General features: G+C 38.5%; 2 protein-coding genes across 2 annotated transcripts; one reads left to right on the forward strand and one right to left on the reverse strand.

The window, feature by feature from the left end:
* Window positions 1–333: 333 nt before the first annotated feature.
* On the forward strand, window positions 334–8424 carry Smp_102510 (putative peripheral-type benzodiazepine receptor). Its single transcript, XM_018797551.1, has 3 exons — window positions 334–395; window positions 3578–3925; window positions 7970–8424. Exons 2-3 carry the CDS (start codon window positions 3611–3613, stop codon window positions 8132–8134), a joined length of 480 nt encoding a protein of 159 aa, XP_018652582.1. The 5' UTR covers window positions 334–395; window positions 3578–3610; the 3' UTR covers window positions 8135–8424.
* A 4942-nt stretch (window positions 8425–13366) lies between these two features.
* Smp_179130 (hypothetical protein) lies at window positions 13367–23613 on the reverse strand. Its single transcript, XM_018797552.1, has 2 exons — window positions 23558–23613; window positions 13367–13657 (listed from the first exon to the last, which is right to left on the reverse strand). Exon 2 carries the CDS (start codon window positions 13648–13650, stop codon window positions 13372–13374), a length of 279 nt encoding a protein of 92 aa, XP_018652583.1. The 5' UTR covers window positions 13651–13657; window positions 23558–23613; the 3' UTR covers window positions 13367–13371.
* Between the last annotated feature and the right edge of the window lie 237 nt (window positions 23614–23850).

Raw genomic sequence — 23850 nt, forward strand, 5'->3', positions numbered from 1 at the left:
ACATAAAAAGTGTGACAACTAGGAAAAATATGTAATCTTTAATTTGTTGTTACAAAAAATCACTAGATATAAATGACACTATAAGACCGACCATTATGAAGCCATATAGATGAGTTCCTCTACTTTATGCATTACGATTTTAGAACCTCTGAACCTCTTTCTAACCTTGACAAGCTTTTGAACCTTGTAGAAGAAGTGTATCCACTTTAATTCTTTAGTTTTGTATAATGTTTTTACTCTATACTAACGGTTTCCTGATTGGCTAATATTTCTCAAGGTCACTTAAGATTCGTTCAAAGGTCGTCCATCAATTATAGTGTCGTCGCGCTAATTTTCCATCTCTGTAACTTTTTTGCTGTCAGGATTTCCGTTCGCGATAATCGTTTCCTAAAACTGTACTGTTTACTAATTGACTAGTTGTTTGGTTTTTATGACTGTTATAATGGCATTTTCGATTATTCTTCCCAGTATTCGAATTATGACGATATTGAAGATAATGGGTTTATAATTAGGTGTATGTTGCCTCGATCCTATCTTGTGAATTGGACTAACAGTCTTATCCTTTCAGTCCACTGGTAACTCTGGCTGAGGGATATCTTAAATATCTTACTGATCGGGACAGCAACATATATTGCAATTTATCTCAACCGACTGAGGTATGGTTCATCTGGTCCTGCTGGTCTTTTCATCTCAATGGAGCTTCGTCTCTTTAGAACGTCGTGGAAGTTAAAGTCTACGTTAAGTGATTTTGTGGCATAGCTTCTAGAGCTTGTGCGTCGATTTGAAATTCATACATAAAGACTCGAAAAACTGTTTGCCATAGCTTCTGCTGTGTTTCGGTCTACCCATGTCATCTGAAACGCACTTCCTGCAATTAGAATAGAAATCCATGGATGCGTTCTCGTTCTGTAACTGATTTTTGGAACTAGTAGCTTCAGATGGTTGGTCGTAGTTTGGACAAGTTGATTTTTTTTCTGGAACTGTCAAGGGTACGAACGTCCGAGTTACTTGGTTATATAGCTTTCAGAGGCAATATCATGTCTTTCTCACTAATGCTTCCGAGTAGAATTTTCGGTCTTAAGTAGTGGTTGTATAGTTGATTTCTTTCGTCTCTACCTGTTAGGACTGTCCGGTAGCCATGCTTGGTAGAATGTGATGACCACACGGTCACTTCTCTCTTTAAGTGAAATTTACCTAATTTGACGAACATCGCCGTTAGCAACGAGTAATTTTAGGGTGAAAGATGAGTGCTCTAAGCCATCTCTGGGGTGATCTTTAATGTATTGGACTAAAGATAGTATGATTTTCGTTCTTAACATTTTGTAATCGGACGAGTTTTCTGAACACACCATCTATGTGTTAGCCTAATTTGGATATGGTGCTGTAGACCATCAACGTTGATGATCTCTGTCTTATGATTGGAGGCCTACAAGAGTTAGACGGGAACGGTGTGACAAACCAGCTAACTTCAAAGTCACCTCGTGGTCAGCATCTAACGTGGATTACCCCTTCGACGTATTAAAGTACTATGGCTTCTTTGGAGACTGTATAACACAAAAAACGTTATTATAGAAATATATTGGTAAGAATGAATACAGAGATAGCGAGACCACCGCATGTGCCAGTCCATGGTATACAATTACCTGATGCGCGTTGTTTTCCCTTGACTTTGACAGAGATCGATGATCTGTTCGATATTCAGTGACCCAACTGCCGAATGATTTGGTCAGGGCTCAGTGACATTTCACTGCCCCTACAATGCGTTAAAGTCACCTTTTGTGAGCTTTCTGGATTTCCTGACCAGGATTGTAGTTCATTTAGGACGAAATCGTCTACTGTACATCTAGGGCTATGATACATTGCAACTACTCCATTGTCTTTCCCTTTACATTTTCTGCCGGCACTCCACCAACACATGTGTCTCTGAGTCACGTCTCGACAGCTTGCATGGATTAAGTATTTTTTCTGGAGAAAGACTATGCCATCACCTCGGTGACTCAGCCTACCTGTTCTAAAGAGCGAGAAGTCCGTCAGATGTATATAGCCTCTGCCAGGGAAGTCCTAATCACTGCCTTCTCGTAGCAGGGGTGTTGTTTACGAAATTGAGAGGACGAAAAGCGAATGTCCGGCGCTTCAACCGGGTTGGTGGACACGGAAAGTCCACCTAGGGGAGTTGGGAAACTCTCACTCCCAATCAATAGTGTACATGGGCTCCAGTATCCTATGAACCAGTCATCAATCACCGGCTGCCATGGAACTGCATCTCCTCACTATGCTACACTGCCTTGTGGATTAAGCTTTTAGGTTAAAGGCTCCGGGTGTGGTCCCCTAAGAAAACCACCTGCTTCAGTTTCGGTACCTAGGCAGTATCACAGCCCTCACACAAATCAAATGAGATTTGTGTGGCGCATATGTATCTGGTGCTTCCTTGTACCAATATTTATGTTTAAATAGATAAATAAACACATGTATTTTGTGCCCCTTCGTACTAATATTTATGTGTTCAAATAAATAGTCATTTTAAATTCCAAGTGGACTCTTAAGCTTCCTTTTATTATTCTTTGGTATATTCACGTTTATCAACTTTAACCACCTTAGTAACTAAATGCTACTAGGTTTTACTTGGCTTCTAGTAAGACACAAGTTACATGTCGTCGCGTTCCTAAAATCTCGCAAAAATTTGAAAGCTCCGGAGTTTATTAGGTGAAATAAATAAATAATAAGACAACTTAGACCACCGATCTAATTGTGAGCACATGACTGACTGATATTATTTCCATTAATTTTATGGTTTATTCCGTTTATGCTGAAATTTTTTAAACTAGTCTATATTACCACTGACTGATATTTAACAAAAAAATAATTCATTTTTGTATTTGTTGCGTGAATCTTCCCATTGATGTGTAAGACTGCAATTGATTAGTCTCTTACCAGCATATGCGCATCCTGTGAGGATTGCCTTGATATTGCCTTCAGTCACAAGCATTGTAAGCCGAAGGCAATATCTAGGCGATCCTCACAAGATGCGCATATGCCGATAAGAGACTAATCAATTGCAGTTCCTAAACATCTATGGGAAGATTCAAGCAATCAATACAAAAATGAATTAAACTTAGGGAAACGTTTTATTAAGGTGATGAACTTTTCTGGTTGCATGATTGGCTATTTCTTAATCAATCAGCACCAGTGATTACTTGGAGAAGACCTTAGAATCTTGTGTGGAAATTCTAGATATACTAACGTTTTTCATGTGATTCCTACTTCCATCCAACATTTTTATTTGGAATATAATTACGTTCCTGTTCAACCGTGTTCTGATTTGGGGCTTGTTGAGTGAAGTAGTGTCCAAGAATACTAAAGAATAAGAGTAGCTGAGCCGTAATAAGAGAAATCATAACATCCCACAAAACTAACGACCAGATAAATACACTTTCTAGTCCTCTATTACTGCTAGTATTTATGTATTTGATTCACGAGTCAACATTCGCACGATGGATACTCATTAATTTTATTTGTATCATTTGGTGAATGGAAATAATTGATGGATTTCGTTGTTGGTTTTTTACTTCCCACTCAGAAATAATTTACTGCTCGCTAAGACCTTTTGATTATGTCTGAAGTATCTCTTCTCCATGCGTCACCTTTTATTGCTTTGCCATTTGTTGGAGCATTTGTTGGACAGAGGATTGTTTCTAAAAATATGTACTGGTATGATACTTTGAGAAAGCCATCGTTCTCACCTCCCAAATGGGTTTTTGGACCAGTTTGGAGTGCACTTTATGGTTGCATGGGAGCTGCGTCCTATCTGGTATGGAGAGATACACCACATGAGAAGGTGATGGTTCCTTTGGCTGTTTATGGTGCTCAGCTTTTACTTAACTGGTCGTGGACACCTGTGTTTTTTGGACAGCACAAAATAAAATATGTATGTTGGTTTTATTTGGTTTGGCGTTTTTAGAGTGATATTAGTGTTAGTCATTAGATGTGTAGATGAAGTATCAACAGTTTTAACGTATATGATCTTATATTCAATGATGTAATTAAACAACACTGCCTAACACCACTGCCCAAACAGAGCGATTGCAAGAGATAGTTGTACCCTCTCACTCTATCTGATTCGTTTGTGTACAAAACATTCAAAATGTTGAAAAACACACCCCTCTTCGATAAGTAACGCCAAATCACAGTCCTGTTCAACGAATCGAAGGTAGTGTTGATATCAAGCAACACAACAATTGTGATAAGTGTTGGTGCATGAACGTTTGGCGAAGTGTTAATAGGTAATTAATACATTCGTAATTTGAATATAAACCAGCCTGCTCCTCACAAGTCAGTTTTCCACGGGTTTTATGCAATCTACAAACTATGAAAAAAGTCAATACTTCAAAGAAAATCAGGAGTAGACTTATCACCAGTTGGTTGCTGCATGGATTACATAGGCCATTTTCAAAGATGATGACGACTTTCGCTCTATTCCAGGATTTTAGAACAGTGGTTTATTTCCAAGCCTTTGCGGACGACCCAGTCAGTTTTCTGAACAGAAGTTCTCCATTTTGCTTCCTTGATATAAATTTACTGACTGTAAACTTTTCGTTGGTTGCATTGGGGTTGTAACCTGTTCAGGTGTAGGTGTAGATTAAGAAGTAGATCGTTTCCTACTTCCGTCTTTCCTCACATTGAAGGAACTTTCTAATCCTAACACAATACAAGCGGCTGTTAACGAGGATCCAATTGATTGATGCTGTTTCTGGTCTATTTTTCATTGAGACGCCAACACCCACTAAATAAAAGTGCCTAGTGATCTCCGGATAAGCTCATTTGAAACATGTTTCGAAATAGACAGATGAAGGGCGAATGCGTGGTACTTCCCTAGAGTCTTAAACATTAGTCTTCTTTACAGCTAACATCAATGTCACGAATTTTCAAAGGCATCCAAACCTATTTGTTGTTCGACCTGCTTCAGTGTACGAATAATATCGGGAACGAATTGAATAGAACGCGTGGTTTAAGAAACTCTTATTCAGATTTTATATTCGATGGTAGCATTCAAAATTTTGATCAGTTAGCGTCTTCAGTTTATTTACTCAGAACAGAACTTTCATAACAGACGCACTTCAGTTACCCACGATCCCCAGTCGTCCTGAATGGAAAATTGATGTAAGTCCTCCAACCCTCTGCGAGGTTGAAAAAGCTATAGGAAATCTGAAGCGAGGGAGAGCAGCAGGTCCTGACAGGTTTACTCCTGAGATTTTTAAGGATGGTGGTCCAGTACTAGCAGCGAGATTGACTGAGGTCTTAGGTAGAATCTGGGAACTGGACGTAATTCCATCTGACTGATCCCAATCATTGACTGTGCCAGTCTATAAGAAAGGACAAAAGTCCTCTTGTGACAATCACAGAGGGATCAGTTTTACTAACATAGCGTCTAAAATATTAGCTTCAATAATACTTAGGCACCTAACCAAAGCTCGTGAAGAGCAGACTAGAGAAAAACAGGCTGGTTTCCGACCTGGACGTGGTTGCATAGACCAGATATTCACTCTACGTCAGGTCCTAGAACATAGACATACATTCAGACGTCCCACAATCGTAGTATTTCTTGACCTTAAGGCGGCATTTGACTCCGTTGATCGTGAGGTGCTATGTCAGTGTTTGTCACTGAAAGGAGTACCAAAGAAGTACATTAACCTCATAAAGGCTCTCTACTCGAACACAACTGGTCGAGTTAGAGCCTATGGCGAACTGTCATCAGAATTGGTTACCTCAAGTGGTGTTCGCCAGGGCTGTCCACTTTCGCCATTCTTGTTTAACTTTGTCGTTGACATGCTTTTAGAGATAACATTTTCATCATCTCAATCTCCAGGAGTTGAACTTTTACCGGGAGACTCACTTGTTGACTTAGAATACGCCGACGACATAGTTTTATTCGGGAAAACTCTGACAAAATGCAGAGCCTTCTGACCACTATAAGCAACAATGCAGGCATGTTCGGGATGCGATTCTCTCCCTCGAAGTGCAAAATGTTACTTCAGGATTGAGTTGCATGGACACCTGAACTAATGATAGGGAGTGAAGTAGTTGAGCGTGTTGATCGCTTCACTTATCTTGGGAGTCTCATCAGCCCTCGTGGTCTGGTGTGTCAGTCAGTCAGTCACAACGTAGAACTTCGTACGTACGTACATCAGTTCGAGTTGCCATACCACATTAGCACAGAGATACAGTTGTCGATTCAAATCCCATAGTGGTAGAAGTAGTAAGAGTATAAGCATTATGTGAAAGATTAGGGTTTGAAGATGTTATTGAAGGAGTATAGTACAGTGAAATAAATTTGGAAAGAGAAAAAGATAGAGACATGAGGAATTCAGAAGTTGGTAGAACACAAAGACTGGATGCACCTTCGCCATTGCAAACGATTTTGAGCCGTGTCATTCAAGGTCTCTAACCATCGGTTGCTGTCATCTCGCGAATCCCAACCAGGTAGTCTACACCTACCAACATGGCTCAGTCCAATTGTCAGTGACTTCATTGATTTGTGCCACGTTTTGGTCTGGCCACCCCTAGCTTTCTTCCAACCTACTCTGGTGTGTGACGAAATCTCAGCACGGATACAGAAGGTTCGTCTAGCTTTCTCCAACTTGCGTCATTTATGGCGTAGGCGAGATATCCGTCTAGCAACCAAAGGAAGGGTTTACTGTGCAGCAGTTCGTTCCGTCCTACTTTATGACAGTGAAACATGACCGATAAGAGTAGAGGATATTCGTAGGCTGCTAGTATTCGATCACAGGTGTCTTCGAAGCATTGCTCGTATATGGTGGGACCACTGAGTAAGTAATGCAGTTGTTAGGAAACGGGTACTAGGTAATGGTGGCAAATCGATTGATGAAGTAGTGAAACTTCATCAGTTGAGATGGCTGGGACACGTGTTACGTATGCCCAACCACCGACTGCCCCGACGAGCAATGTTCCATGGTGTAGGAGTAGGTTGGAAGAAAGTTAGGGGCGGCCAGACCAAAACGTGGCACACCTGAATTATACAGATAACACTTATCTTTTGTGGTAGTTATAAAGTGGAGAAAGCATGTCAGTTTCGTCATAATTATACATTGTCATAAATGTGAGACTGCTAGGCTACTTCCCGGGTCCCTTAATTGAAGCATTGAATATTGGAATATATTCACTAGTTGGAGTACATAGTTTAAGTTATCAAAACTTTCAATAGCAAAAGGTATTGTTATACGCTGCCATTAGTAAATAAAATGAACTTTGCAGTAACACACACTTCTCGAGCATACGCAACAGATTTGTGTCACACAGTTTTTCTTCATTAAACATAACTACAAGGAATCACGGACGATTTGACTAGCAACATTGACTTGTATTTTGCCTCTAACACTTGGACGTTACTCAGGGTTCTCTGAAGAACAGTCCACCTGGTCTTACAAAGCCGTTCCCTTAGCCTTTAACCTTGAAGCCTGATCCACAAGACAGTATAGGAACATCAAGAGATGCAATCCCATGATAGCTATTGACCAAAGATAGGTTTTCACACCATTTAATCTTCCAAAATCCTGAAGCCTGTGGCTTGGAAGTGCAGTTTTTCAATTTCACAAGGTGGGGTATTCGTGTCCATCAATTTCGGTAGTGCGCTGGAGATTCGCTTTCCGCCATTACTTCCGTAATCAACACTCGCCTCGAGAAAGCGAAGAGTAGGACTTCTCTCACAGTGGTTATAAAAGTGTCATATGGGAGCATTACGGCAGGGAAGCCTTACTACCCCCACTCTTGAACGTAGCAAGCTATCAATAGTGTTGATTGTCATATACTAACTAAGAGCTAACTCATAGCCCTAAATACCTTATATTTTAATCACAGCATAAATATTGCATAAACTTTGATTTGCCTAATATGTTATTAATGTCAAATGTATTACCTTTTTCTGACTCCTTGTTTATGCATATATTTTCCAAAGGGAGCTATGATAAACTTGGGAATTCTTGGCGGTGCTGTTACATGTGTATATTTATTTCGTTCTATCAATATCAATGCCAGTAATCTAATGATTCCATATGCTTTATGGACAGCATTTGCTTCAGTCATCAGTGTTCGTGTGGCTATGCTAAATGATCATGATTAATTGAATAAATATAAATATAACGAACAAGGAACATTTCTAAAAGTCGTGTCTGCGAGTTTAGTCTTGTTTTGTTTATACTTTAGTCTCTAAATATTTTCAGTAACTCAGGAATATTATTTAGTTTATTTTTGTTTTCCCTTTTTTCCAATAACTTTTTAGTATGTTGTGACAGTAAATGCAAGTCTTTTTTCAGTTTTCTCTACTACTTTTATGAAAAGAAAGCCATAGAAGTATTTCCCCGAAAATATCATAGGGGTTGATAACTTTTACATAAAGCTTATAATGTTGTTGGTTATGCTTTTTTGGTCGTTTAAAACCAGTAATTTCAAAAAATTCGGAACAAACAGTGTGGGATTAGATTAGGTTAGATAATTTTAAATCATTCCACAAAATTTCAGGAAGTAAAATATTTTCTAAGAGATTGATTGATGCTGAATCACAGCATAAAAACTAATCAACTATATGACACAAAAAACCAAAACAATTTACTTAAGTAAAGCAACACAATGAATATTAACTGTCCATATAAGAAGAGGAAATCGAGGAGAGAATTTGTATGCTCAAGTGAATAAAAAACCTGAATTTAAAACGATGTACTTTTAACTCAGGTGACAGTCACTTGTGTAATTGGTCGGAACCCGTTGGTCACAGATCAGATGGCAATGGCCGTCTCTCGCAGCTTCGCGCACAAAACGGCCTGTCTCTAACCAGCACCACCCTCCAGGATAGTCATTATTATTATTAGCTTTATTCAATACTATATTTTTGACACATTATAGAATTCTCAGCACACCGTATTTCTACAAGTTTGCGTTTCTTCTTCGATCCTGACGATAAATATTGAGTGATCACCAGTTAGAAGTTAGCAGTCCAGTCAATCGACATCTGAATATTGTACTTTTTTGTTGCATATTGCCATCAACCACAATATCTCTGATTAGGCCGTTTGTAACCTGTACAGCGAAAGGTTGTACGATTGTCAGGAACGCACCTGAGTAGGTTGTGCGATTAATAGCCATGATGATGTATTAAAACAGAGTTAGATAACTTGTTGAAATATCTAGATGGTAGGAACAGGTAGCCCAGATGCTTTATCAGGCCTCCATTGCCTATATACTACCTGGCACCCTCGCTCAGTGATTCAAAACTGGACTCAGATTAGTCACATCGTGACCAGCTACCGCTAGAATAGTTGTGTACAAGACTGACGCTCCTTTTGGAGCACCTATCTGGACACTGATCTGCGCCAAAATCATCTTCGTTTTGGAGGCCAGAAAATGCCTTGTCCTAAATGGACTGATCTAAACTATTTAGCTGTAGCTCCCGTTGCAACCGAGTGTCGAAGCGAGCTAAGTCCAATACTAACTACCACCGGGGAGTGTAAATGAGCAACGACTGCGTTTGGATGTCGTCATACAACTGGTGAGTCACGTCTTTTGCGAAGCGTTCCACTTATAAATACCGGGTTCTTACAGGCTCCTTACACAACTACTTGAAAGCCGCCGGTCTACTCTGGCGAACCGCGAGTTTAATGATAAGTGTAGATACCTATGTAAAGAAATTGTGCGGGATTTGTGTGATCACCGAGAAACCTCATGGTCGGAGCTTTCTATCGGGTTGGGAACAGCTGCTATATCAGGCAATTGCCCGAAGCTCTTTTGACTCATTTGGACCACTGGCAACATTAAGTCTAGTATCCACATTACAGGCTTCTGTAGTGCTCTTCATATTGTGGAAAACCCGTAAAGGACTGACCTCTAAGCAGCACATTAGCTTTCATTCAGGTCGTTAATGTATTGATCACATATCAAACAAACAAAACTCGTTGTGGCTCGCTCCTCGCTGCACCACTTATTATTTTCGACCACCACAAGTTCTAGAAATCTGGTTAATAATTTTCAAAGATTGTTACTACTACATTAGGGTCTGATGAACTATTTTAAACACTTTATTGGGTTCGTTAGTAGAGTAACTTATGTATGTTGTACTTATTCATATTGACTCCGATAAAACTATCTTCGTTGCCCGACTAGATGACATTGTAATCATTTTTTTGTTTTTACATTACTTAAAAAACTCTTGAGTTACATAAAATGTTTTGCTAACTGCATTATACTATCGTTGCCTGATAGTGTTAATCAAAGTCGACCCTCTGTGTGTTTATTTCCCGGCATATTGTTTTATTATCCGGTAACCTTGGGGATATATTAGCTTAATGGTATTTATTCTGGCAACAATACATTGTATTTAAGCTTATCTACAATATCCAAATTGAGAGCATACTGTTATTTAGTGGTTGATATAATTTGAGACAGTGCAATGAGAAATCAATTTTAACGACAGTTATGGGAATGAACATTTTTTATGTACTTACGAAATATATAGCTGTCATCAGCAATTTACTACATGTAATGTTTCGAAATCCAAATTGTAGAGTTAGTTATAATATACAGAAATGAATCTGGTCGGAAGTTAGTATGAACACATTGGTTTGTAGCAAAGATCCTAATAAATTCAGTAGACTGAGTGAAATATTACAACTAAATATTGTACTCGAAAAATTCTGGAATATTGACAGTACTAAATGGCTAGAGATAAGTGGTTATGTCACAAACACTATAGAAACAAATGCAGTTAGAATATTACTATGGATAACTATTATTTGATGTTTCGTATCAACAAATGTACTATCGATATCTAACATTAACCAGGAGATATAAATGGAATAACGAGAGATTTCCAGTTCAAATGGATGTTACTGCGTTCCCTAAGCTAGGTGGTTGGATTGAAAAGCTTTCATTACTGTTCTGGATAATTTTATCAGCTCTTACTTGTAGAAGTTAAGCTTTTATTCCATGTGCTTCAAGTCAGTTTGTCCCGATAGCTTTGACGTAATCCTTCTCAGTTTCTCTTTCTGTCTGTCTAAGCTAATTCTAACTCTAACAAGCGATTTATTTGATGGCTGTTTCCTCCAAACTGGTCGTCACTACGAGTTTCTGAATAGTGGGGAGACAGTTTTATGATTCTCCGTAGACATTTAACAGTACTCACCGTATGGATTTCTGATAAGTTACTGGTCAGAACTTTGTATGATTTAATTTGTCCCACAGATATCCTGCTAGAACTGTAAACGCAATACTGGCTGCCCCCGAGTTTATGTGAAAGCTATAATCAAAATAAGGACAACTTGGCCTTAAGCTTTATCTGTTTCTAAACGTGAAATTAACAATTTGATTAGTACGATAATTAAAGATACTATAGTCATTAAGTGGGACGCACGAACATACCGACCAATATTGCGTGTCTTATTGAAATGAATAGAAATTCAGTCACACTAATATAATATGGTAATGATGTCCTTTAATTGGCAGGTCACATGCAACAAGGATAGTCTGCAAACACATCAGACCAAATTGATGTAGTGGGACTTTAAGCAACGATCCTATTGGTCAGCTATGGACATGACTAACACAATCTCAGTTCCACTAAATGCTGATATTTTTAGTGACTTCTAAACATTTTCGAGACTTGTGTCAAATATACTAACACTTGAGATAAAAGGATAAGTAGGGTCAATTCACTTAGAAAGCACAAACAAGAAAGGAAACTGTTCAATTATATTCTTCAATATCAACAACGAAAAATTACAAACCCGCTACTGGACCAAGTAGCTTAATGAAAAATGTGATGGCGTTTGAAGTGATATTCACTGGGTTTGGACCTCAGTGTAAAAGTCAACATCGAGATGCAGGCACGTCCAGTTGATCAGTCCCATATAGGAAGAAAGAAGCGTGTCCAAAATTCCATCTCAAGCCACATTTCAAATATACTAAATCAATGTATGACATTTTAGCATTTTGAAGGAGAGATATTTCCTGTGTAGACAGTACACGTCTGTTAGATTTGACTGATCTGATTCTTTTAATATTTCGTCAGAAGGATAATCGCATTACTAAACAGCCCTTTAAATTATCGATCTACGTGATTCATCAACTAACATTAAATGAAAGGACATAGGTGGTGAAGTTAGAAATCGTATCTACATTTGTATGTAGCAACCTGAAAGCTACAAAATAAAAAGCAATTAATAGACTAATTGCTGAACATGTAAGTTTTATTAGGTTATCGTCCAATAAACTAACCATATGCCAAGTAAAACATATCTTGATAGTCACATTTACGACTACCGACACTAGTGATCACTAAAATGTGACAACTTGCAGTAAATTAATCAACATAATCAGTTTTCCCTAACTCATTTTAGGATACACGCATGCTCTCACCTTATAATCCACAATGTTGTCGCGCTGCCTCTCTTCAAAAGAGAAATAAATCTCTCATACCAAGTATAGAGGCTATCCCTGTTGCATGTGACCTGCCAATTGAAGGACATCATTACCATATTATATTAGTGTGACTGAATTTCTATTCATTTCAATAAGACACGCAATATTGGTCGGTATGTTCGTGCGTCCCACTTAATGACTATAGTATCTTTAATTATTGTACTAATCAAATTGTCAATTTCAAGTTGTCCTTGTTCTGACTATAGCTTTCACATAAACTCGGGGGTAGCCAGTACTGCGTTTACAGTCCTAGTAGAATAACTGTGGGACAAATTAAACCTTACAGCCTGCTTGTTCTGAAAAATGTTTTCATGTAAATGGATGCACTTTCCAAGTATATCAACAACATTGACAAAAGGGTGTTTACTTTAAATAAATATTAAAGTCCATAGTTTTATTAGTGTACAAGTCAATTTTATTTATTTATTTGAACACATAAATATTGGTACAAGGGGGTACCAGATGCATCGTATGCACCATATGCGTCGACGAGGATTAGGGTTTATTTAAATTGATAGTAATCAGGTTCATCGATTTCAAGGACCGACTAATTGCAAATTGAATTTAGGTTATTTAATTGATTATACTTTCATATAATTGTGTTAATCTTGAACTAGAATTTGTAATTTGATATAAAATCTCCCGATCAGCAATAAGGAACCATTACAAGAGTTGACTACCAAGTTTATTCATCTACTGAGTTTTGGTCATGGTTTCATTGATCTAAAAGAATTGTTTTTTGATTGCAGTCTATGAAGGAGCGGACGTTACAGATAACCTTACCATGTTAAAATCAATAATTATGACAATAAAGATGTCATATTTATGGACAAGTAAATACTGTTGGACTTTTCCAAAAAAAGGTGACGTAAGAACGAGCCAGTTTCTCATTCACTTGTTTTTATTAAAAATAGGATCACTATGATAGCGAAGTGCACTCTCAGAGGTAACAGACAAATCATTCACAGGAGTATTTAAGTCTTTCGTTAGTTGGCGTTTTCGGCGAGCTTCTGAGGTGGTTTGTTTAGGATTATGCATTGAACTAGATATCGCTTCTTGACTACGAAACCAACTTTCTGCATTGAATCCAATGGAACCAACAAGAACAGCAAATGGCAACGCCACATATCGAACATTGTTACGTATGAACTGAAGAATAAGCGGCCACATCTACGTACTGGGGTAAAAGACAGTATATAAATATACAAATATAACTTTTTCTATTCCAAACTGCTTAATGTGGAAGCTTAAGATGGTATGCTTCTGTGCGAGGCTCTGTTGTGATGTATGTCGTAATAACTGGTTTACAGTAACTAAACAGAAATATGAGAAAAAGGTAATGAGGTAGATTCACCCTTTAGTATATTTTGTAGAAAGCTTATGTGTGGTGATAACTACGCATAGATATAAGTTCTGAATGATAATAATGATAGTGGCTTGATTTAATATTGCGTGTTTGGTACAATATGGAATTCTTAGCACATGAATATTGAATTACACATTATTTTTACTATGGTGCTGATTAACGTAGTCTATTTAGGGACAAAGGTTTACACAATCAGTTTTGAGTCACAGTATGAGGGCTAGAGATACCATTCGAAAACTAAAAGCGAAGCCGAAATGCCATTTGAACCTAATACTTCTTAGTTTTACGCTACTGCCAAAATAACCATTATTGATGCAGAAAACTCCACCAATCAATTCATATATCATATTAGGTGACAGGAATTTCAATTAAGCATTCGATTGTTTAGAGTTGCTAGTATTAACTAGCTAGGACATTAATTACCAAACGCCCACGACCATGACACATGGAGAAATTCGACAAGATTTAGACTTAGTTAAGTGTATCTCGATTAAGCCTAGATCACAGTTCAAGGGAAAACTGATAGTTAAGGATAATCAACTGAAACCTGCTTCAGGTTCATCACTAGCTCAGTTACTCACCTATAAAGTATACCCTGGCCAAGTGTGTGTCAGTCCAAGTCGTTCACCCTAAATCAACATAATGAAGAAGCATCAACAAGAAGCAGAGTATGGTAAACACTATCAACTTAGATAGATAAAAATCTAAAGATAGAAAATATAGTAAAAAATGAGGTCAAAGAATGAAAATTATGGAACAACACAACTTAAATATTGGAGGAAGGTCGAGAATAAATACAAGTGAGCCACTGCCATCATATTAAAGATGTTGTGTTTCGAAAGTACATTGAGATTACTCCGCAAGTCCCAAATAAGAAATTTGTACTCACTAACAACCTACTCCAAGAGTTAACGATTCCGAAGACTATTGGTATGTATTCATCTGGCCTCGCGATCTTTTAACCTAATCAGTGTAAAATGCACAACATATTATTTGAGTGCTTGTGGATACGCAGCATATTGCAGAAAGTCATCATTTGAAATAGCTCTATCAAGTGTTGTTTGTTACTAATATTAAGTATCTTTATTAGTGCTCAAATTTAGCATCAATGTCATATCATATCGCCACTCACTAATATCATATGATAAAGCCATTAAGCAGATTATTGATCTCGATGAATTTGTCCCTGAGTCAACCAGCACTGGCAGCCTTGTTTCACTAATAAGTCCTCATTGGTCTTTAATTTGATAGCTCCTCCCCTTGCCCTGCCATTGAGTCAAGAACATGGGAATCAGCCTCCACCATACGAATACTATATTTGAAACATACGCAGTTTATATGCAGATACACCCGGCTGCATTACATCATAAAATGAAAGATAACAATTATACATGATCAAGCCAAGAAGTTTTTATGAGTGGAGGAAACTGCGAATAATAAGTTGGCAACACATTAAGAATAATAAGTCATTTAACAGTAGTTAGCATGTCAAACGATAGCTCGTGATGAGATGAGTATATATATATATATATTCTTTATCGGATATAACAGAATATTTTTAAAGTTGTGAAAAGATTTCTTTCATTTATGCGACCCCGTACCCGCAGAATCTTTATTCGACAGTAACACACAACAGTTGAATTCGGTGAAAAGCTGGCAAAGTGTAAAGCCTTTCATAAATTACGTGTTGTGGCGTGCTTCCTTAATTGATCGTACGTACTGCCTATCCTCGTATGTAATAAATGACTTAATCCGCGTTGGCGAACGACGGAGTTAAATACGTCAAACACGAGAATGGATTTAGAATGCATATATTTTCTATACTCATTGCTCTGGCCAGAGGATCAGAGTGATGAAGCGAATAAAAGCAAACGAGGCGAAAATGACATGCAGTGGAGATGGCTGGGAAGCCAACTCTGGAGCGAAGCGAAAATAATGCGTATTGGAGATGGCGGGGAAGCCAACTCGCTTTAAGCAAGCGTTAATCAACATTTATAGTCAGACAAATGATGAATAAGATACGAAGTGTGCAGACATATACGCTCATATAAAAAGTAGTCAAGGTTAATAAGCGAATGATTAACAAGATCAAAATATGACTCATAATGTATAGGTGAATTAGCTTGGCCAGTAGCTAGAATAAGGTATACGGGCTTAACATGTAAACCGATACTACGTACGTAAGAAAATAGTGTTTTCCCCTTTAAACTGTTCACGACTATTATAATGATATGATGTGGAGTGATTTGATTGAACTAGCTTCAATGGCTTGATGATTGATGAATCCATCGCAAAAATTAATTTTTGCAAGTGAAAGGTAGCCTTGGTCGAACTTTTCAGTGTAAACCCTTTGTAGTTTAGACATATGAACGGGTGGAGTTGATTACTCAGTGTTGCTCTTAATCAAGTTTTACGGTTACTGCCGGTCTCACAACCGGATATTTACTTATTTAAACACATAAATATGGTACAAGGGGGCACCAGATATATATGCGCCACGATCGGATAAAGGGGAGTTGGGGATACGGTTAGCAACCTCGTTCCGCATCAAAACAACCTTGCTGAAAAACGCTAAGCAGAAAGCCATATGAATCATTGAAACTCTGTTCATGGAGTTGAAAGATCCTCATTAAGATGATTTATGATGCCTCATGGTGAAAGTCGAGATTGTTCGGAGTTTAAGAAGCCGATGCTTCTTCCGATAACCAGAGCAACAATCAACATAGGCACATAGTACACCAGAGTGAACAATCAAGAGCAGATAAGGCAAGCCAATCACTGAAACTTAAGGACAGCGCAACAGGTAGGTAGAACACTTTAAAGAACTTTTAAATAGACCAGACCCACTGAACCCACCCAACATCAAAGTAACAAGCACAAACCTCTCTATAGATGTCACCCCATCAACAATCGGAGAAATCAGCATGATCATCAGGGGGAAACCAGCAGAATCAGACAACATATCAGTTGAAGCACTGAAGTCAGATATTGGAAGTAACTGCAAACATGCTCCATAATCTCTTCAGAAAGACTCGAGAACACAAGCAAGCACCAACAGACTGGAAAGTAGGATACCCCATCAACATCTCAGCAAGTGTGAGAACCACAGAGGCATCACACTATTATCAGTATCAGGAAAAGTTTTCGACAGTGTTGGTGAACTGAATGAAAGATTCAGTAGATGAACAACTGAAAGATCAACAGGCTGGATTCCGTAAGGATAGGTTGTGCACAGACGAAATTGCGACACTACGTATCATTGCTTAAAAATCAATTGGATGGAACTGGTCACCATACATCAACACCATTGACTATGGGAAAGCATTTGACAGTGTGGATAGGAGAATCTTGTGGAACCTTCAATACCATGGTATACCTGAGGCAAATTGTTATAACTTGTGGCCGAGTGGATGTCCTGTTAACGTATGATGTGATAAGTCCGCCAATCAGAAAGCAGCGAACAGTGACACACGAAACTATACGAGCAGTCTAGAGTACTTGTCGGTACTGCTTCTGCCTAGCCCAGCCAGTTAAGTCTAGGACACCAATAACAGCCTCTGCGGTATGAATCATTGTATTCCCAACATACTGAGTTTATATACCGATCAAACTGACCACATCGTACCATAAAATAGAAAATAACATGTGTACAAGATTCAGCCAAATATGGCTGTGAATAGGGGAGAAAGTAATTAATAGACAGGGCATAATTCAGGAATGGTAAATCATGTAAAAAATAGTTTGTAGTTCAAAATAAAGCTTATAATAAGGGGGAAACGAATATGAATAGTTTAGTTATTTAGCGATTATACGACAAAAAATATATGCATAATATTGGTTCATAAATAGATCCCAAAGTTACCATTCATTATCCTTATCGGGGCATAACAAATTGTCACCATACGGAATTCGTACAACAGACTACACTACATTGATAAACAAGGAGGATCTGATGCAGATGTGAAGGCAAGGATTGGGCAAAACAAGAGCAATATCCCTACAATTGAAGAAAATATGGAACTCAAAACAACTGTCAGCCAGCATCAAAGTCGGAATCTTCAATACAAACGTCATGACAGTCCTATTGTACGAATCTGAAACTTGAAGAACCACTACAACCATCATCAAAAAGACAGGTATTTATAAATAGCTGTCTGCGTAAGATACTCAATATCCATAGCCCGGATACCGTCAACAACAATCTACTGTAGCAGAGAACAAACGAGCTTTCAGCTGAAGTGGAAATTAGAAAAAAGATGCTCGGGGAGGGTCGGAAAAAAAATTTCAGAAATCACCAAATTGCATCACGAGGCAAGTCCTAATTTCGGATTTTCAGGGAAAGAGGAAGACTAAAGAACACATTGCACCGGGAATTGGAGGTGGATATCAATATAATGAACAACACTTGGAAACAACTGGAAAGGAGAGCCCAGAACAGAGTTATTTAAAGAGTCCTGGCCAGAACTCTATGCTCAACGGAGAGTGATAAGCGTAAGTTAAAATGGTTCCATCACAGAAATTTTCAATCCGCGATCTGCATGTGGGAGAACCACCGAGACACTGTGGTTGTGTGCTAGGGAAGAGGAGTATACAATTTACAAACCTTCACTAACTGGATATGTTACTTGTCAGAGAATTTAACCACCACTGAATTCAGTATGTTGTTGAAATCATTAAAACATGTAATAAGTTCCAGACTGGTCAAACGACGACATGATTTTAATCCGTGAAACCTCTGCTTGCCAGACACAAACGAGGAATAGCGAACTTCTAGACAACTTGGGGGGTTTGGATGTGAGTTAATTATTTTCCGTTCGTCAGAAGTGTGCATTCACATGGTCCATATGAGACTAGGAGGTCTTCTTCGCATCAGTCAGTCACAACGTAGAACTTCGTACGTACATCAGTTCGAGTTGCCATACCAAATTAGCACAGAGATACAGTTGTCGATTCAAATCCCATAGTGGTAGAGGTAGTAAGAGTATAAGCATTATGTGAAAGATTAGGGTTTGAAGATGTTATTGAAGGAGTATAGTACAGTGAAATAAATTTGGAAAGAGAAATAAGAAAGGGACATGAAGAATTCAAAAGATTAGAAGTGGGGAGAACACAAAGACTGGATGCACCCTCGCTATTGCAAACGATTTTGAGCCGTGTCATTTAAGGTCTCTAACAATCGGTTCTCCGTGTATAATGATCTGAATACATTACTAAAATATCAGCCTTTTGACGAAATCTGGTTTATTTACCGAGTCAAACCATTTATATCTGTCAAAAATCTAACATTTCATTTCAAAATGTTACTCAACTGAGTCTTAACTAATCGGAATATTACGTATTATATTTGACTGTTTCCCATTTCTCTTTTCCGGACTTTTGACAGATGTTGCTATGATGAAGAGACTATTGAAGACAACTAGTAAGGTATGTGGTGAACTTTTGGATATCATCAAATGAATATGGACAGATATTTAAAACTTAACAACCAACTTACAAGCATTATTTTATCAGGAACAATTTCTCCACTCTACTCACATCTTTCTCCTTATATATCTATTTATAACCCAACCGTTGCTGCTACCTTGACGTGGTGGTCGGGCTTGCCTATCGTGATGAACCAGTCGAGCTATACTGGCAGGGACAATCGTTTCTCAAGATCCTACCATACCAGACAGGTCGGTTGAAGAGCGGTAAGACTAAAAGCAACAAACTCAAGGTCCGAAGGTGAAGTCGTACTGCTGACTGTATAAAGGTGTGATGATAGTAAGGTGTCTCCTCAGACAAATAGCATAAAGGCGACAGTTTCTTCCACTGAGGAAGGGTGGGGTTAGGAAAGATCGGCACTAAAAATGCATACTTCACCTTATCCCATGGATATCCGTCTCCGGTGATAAGATCTCAACAAGTACGAAGCTAACACAAAAATGACCCGCAAAAAGGTCGTGTACGACCGGCTTTAAGCAGTTGTCCCTTGGGCACTGCGGTTACGCTATTAGGTCACTCTAACCCAAGTTACTTTTTAGGTACCTTTAAAAGAACCCTTCCGCGATGTGGGCAACTGTAAAGTGACAACTGCCCTCATACCTCTAACATGATTCAAGACACTGTATTCATAATCGATTCCCCCCAAATCTTGTTATTCCTTCTACCTTGACTATCAACTCTAAACTTACTCAAGTGTCACTATGACCAACGATTCTAGTGCATGATTTGTTTTAGCTCGTTTGTAATTTGGGGAGAATCAAGTGTTGCTAAACATGCATGAGATGGTTTGCAGGATTTGAATATATAAACGTTTAGTGCTTGATCAATTATATAAATGTTATAATTATTTTTCCCATTGGCCGTTGAACACTTACTATAACTGGGTGTTGAACTGACAGGAATTCGGACTGTTATTTGATTCGTCATCAACACAACTACTTATGGTTAGATCTAATTCAACATTCCTAAGAGGATGAACAACACCTACATTGGGGTTACTTTCTTCTGAGTTTTGAACTTTACGAAATTCAGGAGAGTTTATCAGTGATGGCATATTTGTAAAGTCAAAGGTTCTCTTAGAATCGGACCTAATTTTATGACCATTAGGATTGTGATGCCTTTGGGAGCTTACTGTCAGTGGTCTGTAACCAGCTCTTCCTGCTTTTTGCTGGCATGGTGTTCTATCTGGAAGAATCTTAACATCCTTAAAAACCAGTTTTAACTCATCGAATTGAAGGAAGTCAGGAACTCACTGGCTTTCACAGACAAGCTGAATTTGAACAGGATCGGTGGGACCATACCAGGGTGACTTCTTTTTAATCTTGTGCACACAAATGGTACATGTGTCGTATTGCTGGCTTTAAGCAGATTAGACTTGATATTTTAAGGCTATACGTGTCCGGTATATTAAACACAATTGCATTGCTAGATCGTCTTATTCCTTCAAACACCTCTGAAGCAATGTGATCTAGGAAATAATTTGTGTCATTCATCTGATCTGGAATCGTTGCGAGGTTGGGGTTGATGAGATACCCAAGCGGATTGAGAATATTCATGTCAACTTGCAACTTTATTATGTCATCCATATGGTGGAAGTTGTGATTATCATCATTGTTTACTAATAGGGTCTTCAACATGTCTGGAATGGCGACGACTCAGTCAGTCAGTCAGCTACAACGTAGGACTAGGCACATTTATGCATCGGTCTAGGTTGCCATACCTCGTTAGCACAACAAGATGAACACCGAATTCATAGAAGTAGTTAATTTGATGGTGGTAATATATGAAGATTGTATGTAAGGATATAGTACAGTAAGAAAAATATGAAGCAACTTTAATCTTATAGTTTAGGAGAAGACAGAGAGTGTATACACCTACGCCACTGTGACCGATTCTGAGCCATTCCACACAGTCTCCAACCATTGGTTACGATAGCCACGCGGGCCACAATCAAGTAATCTGCATCTACCAACATGGCTCAGACTAGAAGTTAGTGACTTCAAGCACTGATGCCACGTTTTGGTTTCAGTCAGTCAGTCAGCTACAACGTAGGACCAGGCACATATATGCATCGGTCCAAGTTGCCATACCTCGTTAGCACAACAAGATCAACACCGGATTCATAGTAGTTAATTTAGTGGTGGTGGTGGTAGTATATAAATTATAGGTTGTATATAAGGATCTAGTATAGGAAGGAATAAAGTTATGAAGCAATTTTAATCTCAAGGTTTAAGGGAAGATAAAGAGTGTATACACTTACGCCATTGTGATCGATTCTGAGCCATATCAAACAGAGTCTCCAACCATTGGTTACGATCGTCACGCGGACCCCAACCAGGTAGTCTGCATCTGCCAACATGGCTCAGGCTAGAAGTTAGTGACTTCAAGCACTGATGCCATGTTTTGGTTTGGCCGACCCTAACTCTCTTCCAACCATCCCCAATACTAGTCATCATAGAGCGTCGTGGTAATCGGTGTTCAGGCATACGTAACACGTAGCCCAACCATCCCAGTTGATGAAGATTCATGACCTCATCAACTGATTTACCATCATTCCCTAATACCCTGCGTCTAACCTCGCTATCAATTACCCGGTTATCCCAGCAGATGCGAGCAATATTTCTAAGGCATCTGTGGTCAAATACTAGTAACCTACGAGTATCTTCTACTCTTGGTGGCCATGTTTCACAGCCGTAAAGTAGAACAGAGCGAACTGCTGCACAGTAAACTCGTCCCTTAATTGATAGAAGGATATCTTGTTTTCGCCATAGGTGACGTAAGTTGGCAAAAGCCAAACGAGCTTTTAGAATCCGTGCTGACATTTCGTCAGACACCAACTCATTAGAGCTGATCAGACTTGATTGATTGACCATGTATAGGGCTGATTAGACATCCAAGATAAGTGAAGTTGTCGACGCGTTCGACTACTTCACTCCCGATCCTTAGTTCAGATGTTGACGCAGGCCAGTCCTGAATCACAATTTACATTTAGAGGAGGAGAAACGCATCTCAAACATCCTTGCATTATTTCTCAGTACTACCAAAACACTCTGCATTTTATCAGCGTCTTCACCAAACAGGACTATGTCATCTGCGTATTCTAAGTCGCTTAGTGGTCCCCCTGGTAGGAGATCAATTCCTGAAAATTCAGTCGAAGAGAGTGTTATTTCCAGCAACAGGTCTATAATGAAGTTAAACAAAATGGGGATAGTGGACAGCCTTGTTCGACACCACTTGAGGTTGTAAAATCATATGACAGTTCGCCATAAGCCCTCACTCGACTGGTAGTGTTCGAGTAAAGAGCCTTCACAAGGTTTATGTACTTCTGAGGTACACCTTTCAATGACAGACACTGCCACATGTTCGGAACATGAGTGAATGGATCGTGAGGATTAGTAAAGGTATCAAAAGAAAGAGATGAAAATGGCAGGGAGATAGTAGTAAAAATACACTATGTATATTGGTACATGTATGGAGACAAAGTAGAACATAAATGTGCAGCGTGTTAAACTTTAAAATATATATTACGCGGGAGAATAGCCTCATATTATAATAAAGTAATCTAGAACAGTCGATACACAGTACCAAACGGTCAAGGTGGATACGATGTGTGGTACATATATAAAGTGAAAGCCTGCATTAGTTGAAATTTGGGGGTGGTGGTGCACAGATAAGTAGTTTAGGAGATTATAACCATCTGGAATCATTATGATGCTTTATGACCGAATATATGAAACGGCTTTTCAGGTGAAAATCCTGACCAAAAGCTATGACACACACATCGAACCGAACAGGTAGTTTCAGAAATTAAAACATCCACACACCACTTCAAAGATAGTACATGAAATAGTGAGTATAGTTCTTTGTCATACATGATATTTTTACTTCTTAAGTATTAGGTAGAGGTCTGAATAGATCTCATGAATACATAAAGTATGTAAGTCATAGCATCCAAACGCGTAATGAAGAAAAGTATGCAAATGTGGAATGCAATTCTTTGTCAAATATGATCATGTATGGTTTGAAAGTGATAGAGTATGATTCTATCGCATAGTCAAAATGAATATGCAATTATATGAACATGAGTTATCACACAAATATGATATATATATGGTATATACCATGTTCATGTCAAACTAAGATCTTATCACAGAGTATGAAATTTATAGTTTGTACGTAAATAGTTCATAATTTTATCTTCCGTAATTCCAAGAGAAAATAACCCACCCAGTTCTATAGGAACCCTAGAAAACGAGAACTGAAGGCCCTGACCTGGAAGTAACGTCCAGTTTGTAGCGGGCGGTTTAGTCGAAATCATGTAGACTTATGAATCGTGAGTTGACATACTGTTGAAAAACGTATTGCATGTTATTATGGTTTCTCTGAATACAACCCAGCTATTCATATTGTTCGTTATTCTTGGACACCAGTTCACTCGACAAGTTCCCTAATCGGAACATGGTCAACCAGTAACTAAATTAAATACCAGATAACACAACAGATGAAAGTAAAAAGCAGAT

The sequence above is a fragment of the Schistosoma mansoni genome, chromosome 5 (assembly GCF_000237925.1).
Source record: "Schistosoma mansoni strain Puerto Rico chromosome 5, complete genome".
In the NCBI taxonomy this organism is placed as follows: domain Eukaryota; kingdom Metazoa; phylum Platyhelminthes; class Trematoda; order Strigeidida; family Schistosomatidae; genus Schistosoma; species Schistosoma mansoni.

Excerpts from the sequence above, each read along its gene's own strand:
- Smp_102510 (XM_018797551.1), top strand. The coding sequence starts at position 3,611 with ATGTCTGAAGTATCTCTTCTCCATGCGTCACCTTTTATTGCTTTGCCA. Across the intron at positions 3,926-7,969 it reads GACAGCACAAAATAAAATAT|GGAGCTATGATAAACTTGGG; the intron begins GTATGTTGGTTT and ends TATTTTCCAAAG.
- Smp_179130 (XM_018797552.1), bottom strand. The coding sequence starts at position 13,650 with ATGTGGCCGCTTATTCTTCAGTTCATACGTAACAATGTTCGATATGTG.